Source organism: Sinocyclocheilus rhinocerous, unplaced genomic scaffold (genome assembly GCF_001515625.1).
Source record: "Sinocyclocheilus rhinocerous isolate Xijiao unplaced genomic scaffold, SAMN03320098_v1.1 scaffold1494, whole genome shotgun sequence".
Taxonomy (NCBI): Eukaryota; Metazoa; Chordata; class Actinopteri; order Cypriniformes; family Cyprinidae; genus Sinocyclocheilus; species Sinocyclocheilus rhinocerous.
The window spans coordinates 89,619-99,847 of NW_015641023.1; the positions used below are offsets into that span (position 1 = coordinate 89,619).

A 10,229-nucleotide genomic window follows, 5' to 3' on the forward strand; every position below is an offset into this window, starting at 1 on the left:
CTCAGGAAAATGTTATGGGGTTTCAAATCAAAATATGACTGTTATGAAACCGGACGTTGATTTCATACATGTCCTCATATGAGGACACCTGGACTAAAAGCATGTTTATTACGCATTATGGCACAACACAACAAATGAATAGGGAAAGAAATTATATTTCAATATTCCTATGAAATATTATATATTATTATGCAAATCTTCTCAATTATTACTCCCATTATTACACTTCTTTTTTCATTACATGTTGCCCCAAAAACACATGCAAATTAGATTTGTTTATGGCCATTTTACACACATTTTGCATAAGGAAAAATGGTATATCAAATCATTCCGTTATAACATAGTTGAGAATTATCTTTATACAAAGTTTGGTAAAAAAAAAAAATCCTGAAAACTAAAAATGTATTGGTATTGTATTGTTTTTGCCTATGCATGTTCATTCATGTCTTTTTATTTTTTTTAAAGAAATTGAGTCCCGATGTCCTCTACCAAGTACGTAGCATAACTTATGAATGAAATATAATTTTTCATAAAAAATTTTTTTTTTTTTAATGCTCTAAACAATGTAATGACATTAAATTTTTAAATTTTTTTCCCTAAAAATGTTTTGCCGGGCCTCAAGAGGTCAAAATGGGAATCATTCATGATGCACTGAAATCCCAGAAACCAAAAACATTCAGCTGGAAATGTATTTTGGGTTCCAGGTCGAAGTAGTTTTGTAGGACTGAAATCAACGACTGAAACGGTGACGTTTCATTAGCGTTTCTCTGATGTCATGTTATTATTTCGTGCACAAAACAGAAACATAAACAACAATACCTAAACATGTGGACGGCAGCGCTGCATTAACAATATTGCGTTACATTTAATATAGAAAAGCCTCAACTTTCAAATTCTGTCAATTTTATAAAGAAATCGAACAATAAGCATTGCTTATTGTGTGTGTTGCTCTTTACATGCATGCATTTAGCAAACACTTTTATTCAAAGCAACTTACAAAAGAGGAACAAGCGATCTGTCAAAGAGCCAACAATATTCGTAATACACAATTTATTAGACAACTAGATTAGGAAATGAGCTAGAGAACAGGAGAAAAGCATAGAAGAATTTCATTTATGCTTTGTATGTATTTATGAGTGTTGTAAGTGTGTATGAGAGTAATTGTATTTTGGTTTTCATTATTTAATGTATGTTTGAATAAATTTGGGGGGGAAATGAAATAAAAACAATTACATTCTTATAATTATTTATTACTAAATAATTAAATTATTATTTACTTATTAGGTATATATTAAATTATTATTATTATTATTACACTAAACTAAATAAAAACTTTTTTAACTCTTATGTCCAATTTAAGTGTTTATATACAAATCAGTTTTTATTATTAAATTACATTATTATAATTTAATTAATAATAATTATTTATTATTAAATAATTAAATAATTATTAAATTAGTATTTATTTATTAGGTACATACTAAATTATTATTTATTATTATAAATTAAATTATTATTATTTATTTAGTTGATTAATTATTATTATTTGACTGTTAAATAAAATATTGTTGGTTTTCAGCTAAATATAAGCTTTAATTTTAAGTTTTGATGTTTCAGTAAAAAAATAATAATAATAATTCGGTGCATCACTGGTATTTATCAAAGTGAAGCTCAAGCAGTGTTGGGTTTGATTTCCAGGGAATGAACTGATATGAACTGATCAAACAATGCAAGTCACTTTTGATAAAAGCATCTGCCAAATGCATAAATGTAAATGCATGGTGCACCACAGTAATCTTTAATAAAGGCATGCAATGCATGCTCATAAACACACGTAAATATAACAAATCTGATCAGGCATTGAACTGCGTGTGCAATAAGAGATCAGCTAAAGTGAGAATGAAGCGTGACCTCGGCGCACAGATGGCGATGGGTGTTTCTGAACCACAAAGAACAATCGCTGCAGTTCTTGATGACTCGAGAGGCGTATCTGAGCGCGTGTGTGCGGCAGTGTTAATTTCGTTGACGAATAATTTTCGTCATAACGTTCGTCAACGACATGTTTTTCACCGACGACAACGAACTAAAACTTTTTTTGAATGACAAAAATTATGACGTAAATATATTGACATTTTCGTCAACGAATAAAAACGAGACGAAAATGTTAGGGAGGGACGATCTGGGAAGAGATTCCATCAGAACGAATCTGCTGCGTGGTTCGGCACATAAGCTAACATACACTTGCTGCACGTCGCATAAAACGTTCAAAAATGTCAATATGTGGGAGTAAGAGAAGAGCAGACATATAAATAAATCTGACAATGCAAGAGAGAACTCATTTCGGTCCGCTTTAACTAAACCCATTAGATTTAGTCGACTAAAATCTTATGATATATAGTCGACTGAAACTAGACGGGACTCGACACGCATCTATAGGCTGAAACGCTCGCAGATAACGGGACAATCTGATTACAGTCTTTAACGCACTTCAACAAAACATGGGCTACAGATCATGAGACGAGAACACACCCCACAGATGGGTTCAGCTTTGAAATCAATGAAATATTACTTTTAAAGTAATAATAGTAATGTATTATTATTATTATTAAGAATGCATAAAATATTAAAAGAGCTTTATAAATGTTAAAAAATTAAATAATGAATATTATTATTATTATAAACTTCATAAATTAATATATTTATCAACCTTATAAATATAAATAATTAAAGGGGTCATATGATGCTGCTAAAAAGAACATTATTTTGTGTATTTGGTGTAATGAAATGTGTTTATGCGGTTTAAAGTTAAAAAAACACATTATTTTCCACATACTGTACATTATTGTTTCTCCTCTATGCCCCGCCTTTTTATAATTGTTGTTTAAAATTCTATATTATCATCATTATTAATTATTTTAATTATTATGTTTTACATTATTATTATTATTATTATAAATGTAATAAATAAAAATAAAAAATTGTCATTATTATTGTTATTATTATAATAAAATTTATAGAATATTATTAATAATACAAAATTCTTAAATTAATATATTTATCAACTTTATAAATATAATTAACTAATAAATACTTCTTTAAAAATATATTGTTATTCTAATTATTATTATAAACTTTAAACATTAAATAATATATTTACAATTAAATCAATTAAAATAATAAATTATAATAAACATTATAAATTAATACGAATATTGTCATTATAATTATTTTTAATTTAACAACATTAAATTTAATATTTTTTTTAATTTGCATTCTTATTATTATTACAAACTTTAAAATAATAAATAATCATTATAGTTATTATTATAATAAACTTTATAAAAATACATTTAAAAATGTTATAAATTAAAATAATATTATAAGCATTATAAATTAAAGTATACATTTTATAAATTAATATATTTATCAGCTGTATAAATTATTATTGTTATTCTAATTAATTTATATATTTAATAATATATTTCTAAAATTAATACATTACTTACATTATTATTAGTAGTGAATATAATTATGTTATTATTAATACTATTATTACTATATTCTCAAAACCATGCTTTAAATTTAACAACTCATTGTGCACCATTAGCACACAAAAACTGTGAGAATCAGTGCATCACTAAACAATGAAAGTGCGATCCTAAGTCCGATCTTGACAGTTTTGATTTGATTTTTAAGAACTTGACAGCTCTGGTCGGGTTTCAGCTTTCAGCTCATTTAGAGCTCTATCAAAGCTGCCGATCTCCTCGAGGTGTGAGTTCATCGTGTGCTGACCTACTGCAGCTGTTCGTACCTCGGAGGAAATGAGATGTCCAGCTCATGCAGACGCTCCTTAAACACAGACAGCTCTCGGTCGAACTCTAAGAGCTGGAGACAAACACACAGAAACACAGAGAGAGTCAATGCAGGTGTAATATACAAGCCATCAGCTCATTAACATAAGACCGCCCACATTTGCATATCAACACAGTATCAGCAACTTCCTGCCCTGATGAACAATGTAACACACACACAGAGGCCAGCCAATCACAGCACAGGTCATCTGTATCTCAGTAAGGAAACTCTGTTATGATGTGAAGCTGAAGCAGATGTGTGTGTGTGTGTGTGTGTGTGTGAGAGTGTGTGTGTGTGTGTGTGTCTGTCAGTTTCCGTGTGGTGCGGCGTGTGTGTTCATCAATCATTTCCCAGCTGTCCTCTCTGTCTGAGACACTGAGACTCCAAAGTCATTAATCAAATGTCACAGAATAATTAGCCTGTGTGTGTACACATTAATTATGAGAAGATAATCAACAGGTGTACATGACACCTTCATCACTGCGTGTGTGTGTGTGACGGACAGCTACCAGCGCTGACTAATTAATAATCACACATAAACACAGATAAAAACACTCAAGAGTTTATTAATGTGTTTAAATTAATTAGGACTTATATTCAGTGTGTTGTGTGTATAAAACAGCCTCCAGAAGAGAGTTGCATGCGTCAAAACCTCCTCAAAGATACAAGATGATTCTGAAATACAGTGAATGTGGTTTCCTTTTGAGTTAGTCAGTAGTTATTATGATTCGCTTTAAGAGTATAAGTCTTTGACATGTGCTTATTTAGATAAACGTGTCTGTGTGTGTGAGAAAGAGAGTGTTTATGTTTGTGTGTGTGTTTGTGTGAGAGAGAGTGTGTGTTTCTGTGTCTGTGTGTGTGTGTGTGTGTGTGTGAGAGAGAGAGTGTGTTTCTGTGTGTGTGTGTGAGAGGGGAGGGGGACTAGTTAGCCCCCCCACACACACACACACTACTGTATGTAGCAGGGTATATTTCAGATGCATTCAACACATAAGGTTTGTTAATAATATTATTAATCGCACAGTTCACCATGACTTTCTTCTGGGGAGCTCAAAAGACGATAATTCATGAAAAATGAAAAACTATGAAAAATTATGACAAAAATAAAATTTTTGCACGAACTAGTCCTTTAATAATCATAGTAAACTAAATTCACGTTCAATCTTCAAATTAATGCAGAAACAACATAAAGACAGTATATTTTTAATATTTGTTTAGTGGCATCTTTATTCACGACTGAAGGCGAGTATCACTGATACCAATACTACTGATGTCTCTATGAAATAGTTTTTTTCCTAATATTTAACCATTGATTAGCCATTCAACTTTACTGTATAATTGAGAGCTGTCAATTTTAACATTTATTAGACTTTAAAAAATAACAACTAATTTATGTGAACTTAAAACAATCTTCACATAAACCCATTATAATAAATGTCATATTTAGCAACCTGTGCCCTTCAGCAAGTAGGAAATATGCAGAAATGGAATAAAGTTATCATACGCTAAATTCTAAATTAAATACAGATGAATCCATAAAGCTACAGAAATGATTGTTTTGCTCTTTTTTCTTTAGTTCTTTGACGGACAGACGTCACAGAAGCTGGTTATGAGGTTATTTCTGCTGCTGAACGTGACACGCATCATAGTTTCTCATAACTCTTTATCTTTTCTGACTCTCTTCAGCTCTTAAAGTCTCTGTAATGAGCTGAGGAGTTGAATCTGGTGTTAGATGAGGGACACAGTGCTGCTGCTCCACGACAGAAAACCACTGCATTTCAGAGACATGTTCTTAAATCGGACTCAAATAACAAACACTTACATGCATGCACAGTTTTAGAGCAGATTTAATCACCTTTTTGATAACTTCATGACTAAACTGACGACGTAACCGTGACATTGCATGCTCGTAGTTTCATTTGCGCTTTAATATGCAATGATATACAGCGCCGCCGCATTTGTGCGTTCAACTGAAGAGCATGTGCTACGATCACAGTATAACGGCTGACAGGACGGGAAAAATAGTTTTGACTGACACACGGCCTGACAGCATCTCATCTGACCACGGTTCACTGTTGTTCTGCTGAAGCTATTCAATAATTATTCTAATCTATCTATCTATCCACACAAACATGTGTGTGTGAGAGTGTTTGTGAGTGTGTGTGAGTGTGTGTGTGTGAGTGAGTGTGTGTGTGTGAGTGTGTGAGTGAGTGTGTGTGTGTGTGTGTGTGAGTGTGTGTGTGTGAGTGAGTGTGTGTGTGAGTGTGTGAGTGAGTGTGTGTGTGTGTGTGTGTGAGTGTGTGTGTGTGAGTGAGTGTGTGTGTGAGTGTGTGAGTGAGTGTGTGTGTGTGTGTGTGTGAGTGTGTGTGTGTGAGTGAGTGTGTGTGTGAGTGTGTGAGTGAGTGTGTGTGTGTGTGTGTGTGAGTGTGTGTGTGTGAGTGAGTGTGTGTGTGAGTGTGTGAGTGAGTGTGTGTGTGTGTGTGTGTGAGTGTGTGTGTGTGAGTGAGTGTGTGTGTGAGTGTGTGAGTGAGTGTGTGTGTGTGTGTGTGTGAGTGTGTGTGTGTGAGTGAGTGTGTGTGTGAGTGTGTGAGTGAGTGTGTGTGTGTGTGTGTGTGAGTGTGTGTGTGTGAGTGAGTGTGTGTGTGTGAGAGTGAATGTGTGAGTGTGTGTGTGTGTGAATGTTGAGTAATTTATTTAGCAGCTAGAGACCCACGGGCTGAAATTTCACACTACATTTCATGCGGGTCAATTAAGCCGAGTGATTTGCAGCTCTGGTGGGTCAGCAGTAAAACCCGCCTCGTCCTGCTCACGGTCCGTCAGCGCCGATGACCTTGAGCGTGTGTTTGTGAAGGAGACGAAAATAAATAAAATAAACAAACTCCTCCAAACCACCATCTCAGCCCAATAAATGCCCGCCGTCCTAAATCACAGAGCCTCGCCGTGGAGCGCCCGGTTTGGGCCGAACGGCATCTCCTGCCGTAATCGTGCATTGATTTATGTACGGTCAAATAAGAGCTCTGACAACAGCTGATGCCATTAAAGGCCATCGATAAGAGCCGGGGTGAGAGGTCGTTTAATTTGAGTTTTACACCACAAACTTTATTTTCATTGCAGCAGCCATATTTTCACACTATTTATGACAAATACATTTATCACAGAGCCTCGCCGTGGAGCGTCCGGTTTGGACCGAACGGCATCTCCTGCCGTAATCGTGCATTGATTTATGTACGGTCAAATAAGAGCTCTGACAACAGCTGATGCCATTAAAGGCCATCGATAAGAGCCGGGGTGAGAGGTCGTTTAATTTGAGTTTTACACCACAAACTTTATTTTCATTGCAGCAGCCATATTTTCACACTATTTATGACAAATACATTTGAGTCAGACGTGAGCGCTGCATTCACATGATCGACTTACACATCATCAATGCTCAAAAACTAAAGCCAGTCAAATATTACAGCCTCTACATGAGCAACTTCACTCAGAACAAATATTGCAATAAACTGGTGTTTCATTCATTGCAATTTTGGTGCTCAAATGTCTGAAACTTGTACTTGAAGAATAGAAAAACATATCTGTGCATCTATAATTTGTTTTTATATCTTTCTTTACTATTTTTTTATATTTAAGAGTTGCAACTGCAGTCGGTTGTGATTAAAATGAAAAAAGGTTGAATAAACATTAATTAGTGTTAAGAAACGTTCAGACCAGATGAAAAGAGAGCTAAATGTTTTATGTTATGGTCAATAATCAATATAATATTGTCTTTACAACAAAAGAAAAACAGCATTAAAACATTGAAACTCTAATCTGATCAATTTGACTGAATATTAATGGTCTTCAATTGAACGACAATTGATATTCAGTAAAATGTATTGATTTGGCTGTTCTTCAAACTATTGAATCAGGTTGCTGAATAATTAAGCTCAATGCCACTAGACTGAAAGACATTTAGTGCAGAAACAATTTATACTCATGAATTGCTCGTAAATTTTGCAAAGAAAATGCAAAAAAAACATTGCATTAAAGAGACATTTTGAAGTATAAACACTGAAATAGCATTTTCTTGTAAAACATACTCCAATAATCTTTGTTTTATTTACAACTTTTAAAAAATATTTGACAAATATTTTTATATTTTTACCAATGAGTTTTGGATGGTTGCTAGGACGATCTTGGTTGTTGCTAAGGTGTACTGGATGGTTACTATGTGGTTGCTAAGGTGTTCTGGGTGGTTGCTAGGATGTTCTGAAAGGTTATAATGTGGCTTCCAAGGTGTTGGTTGCTAGAATGTTCTGGGTGGTTACTATGTGGTTGCTAAGGTGTTCTGGGTTGTTGCTAGGATGTTCTGGGTGGTTACTATGTGGTTGTAAGGTGTTCTGGGTTGTTGCTAGGAAGTTCTGGATGATTACTATGTGGTTGCCAAGATGTTAGTTGCTAGGATGTTCTGAGTGGTTACTATGTGGTTGCTAAGATGTTGGTTGCTAGGATGTTTTAAGTGGTTACTATTGTGGTTGCTAAGATGTTGTGGGTGGTTACTATGTGGTTGCTAAGATGTTGGTTGCTAGGATGTTTTAAGTGGTTACTATTGTGGTTGCTAAGATGTTGTGGGTGGTTACTATGTGGTTGCTAAGATGTTCTCTGTGGTTACTATGTGGTTGCTAAGGTGTTCTGAGTTGTTGCTAGGATGTTCTGGGTTGTTACTATGTGGTTGCTAAGATGTTGGTTGCTAGGATGTTTTAAGTGGTTACTATTGTGGTTTCTAAGGTGTTCTGGGAGGTTACTGTGTGGTTGCTAAGGTGTTCTGGGTGGTTGCTAGGATGATTTAAGTGGTTACTATTGTGGTTTCTAAGGTGTTCTGGGTGGTTACTGTGTGGTTGCTAAGGTGTTATGGGTGGTTGCTAGGATGTTCTGGGTGGTTATTATGTGGTTGCTAGGATGTTTAAGTGGTTACTGTTGTGGTTGCTAAGGTGTTCTAGGTGGTTACTGTGTGGTTGCTAAGGCGTTCTGGGTGGTTGCTAGGATGTTCTGGGTGGTTATGTGGTTGCTAAGATGTTGGTTGCTAGGGTGTTTTAAGTGGTTACTATTGTGGTTACTAAGATGTTCTGGGTGGTTACTATGTGGTTGCTAAGGTGTACTGGGTGGTTACTATGTGGTTGCTAAGGTGTTCTGGGTGGTTACTATGTGGTTGCCAAGGTGTTCTAGGTTGTTGCTAGGATGTAGGATTGTAAAACATACTCCAATAATCTTTCTTTTATTTATGACTTCAAAAAGTATTTTTTTACAGTCTATATGATCTTCAGTAGAGCTACGTTATAGCTGATATCACAGTTGCAGTCATAACTGAAATGACTGATATTTGAAACTGAAGAACTTTGCATCATTGATGCTGGTTTTCCTGTTTCTACTGTAAAGCTGCTGTGAATTAATCTGTATCGCATGAAGCACTATACGGATAAACTTGACTTTACAAGTGAAATCAGACCTCAAACTATAATACTGTACAGAAACGTACAGCAGCTCTGAAACGTGTTTGAGTTGTAAATAACGAGCAGTGATCTGATCGGTTTCCAAGATCACCCCAATCAGACTGATAAAAGCGCTAATACGGGCCGATGTGATCGATGATACGAGCGGCGTTTCCTCAAGCCTGCTTTGATTAGCGCCGCCGCCGCGGGAACGACAGCTGAAATATGGCACGCGTCGGGTGAGAGCCTCCTGTTATTTATTTATTTATTCGGACTTTTAAAAACTGCGGTTTGAGCGATGTAGCGGCGTGTACGCGGCCCGCATGACGAGCACAGACGGAGAAGTTCATCACTCGCTCCAGATTCCACTCAGATCCACCTGATAAAGTTTCAATAAAGAGACACTGAAGCAAAATCAATGAGAGTTAGTGGGGTAGAGGCGTCTCACACACACACACTCGCGCCGGCCCCTCGACGCAACGGCTCCGCGGAAAATTTAATCTTCCCAAATCCTCATCAGAGCGCTCCATCCTCACCGCCTGACAGCCGCCCGGATAATTAATTATACAGTTTCGATGGCTATATCGACTAAACAAACCTATTAATCATGGCAAAAGTCAATAGGCATGGACGTATTCAATCATGTCCTGACCAATGATTACTCCTTTCAAAATACAATAATTATTTTCGAGAGCTGCCTCGAATTAAATTTCTGTCAAGCCGGTACAACTCTAGTCGTTGATGAAGGATGCTGGGAGTCGAGGCGCAGGAGGGAGATTCGTCGTTCTGGAGGCAGTTTGTTTTCCAGGCAACGGTGTGTTTAAGTAGAGCATGACCATCAGATTATCTCTCATGTGCCATCAGGACATCCATCACACACACACACTCACACACACACACACACACACA

The 10,229-nt window shown here is 35.7% G+C and overlaps 1 protein-coding gene across 1 annotated transcript in view; it reads right to left on the reverse strand.

The window, feature by feature from the left end:
- Positions 1-10,229, reverse strand: part of LOC107754011 (type I inositol 1,4,5-trisphosphate 5-phosphatase) — a 150,570-nt gene that overhangs the window by 14,932 nt on the left and 125,409 nt on the right. The window contains exon 12 of the mRNA XM_016570312.1: positions 3,812-3,885. Within this exon, the coding sequence (XP_016425798.1) occupies positions 3,812-3,885 (74 nt within the window). The remainder of the gene's footprint in view (positions 1-3,811; positions 3,886-10,229) is intronic.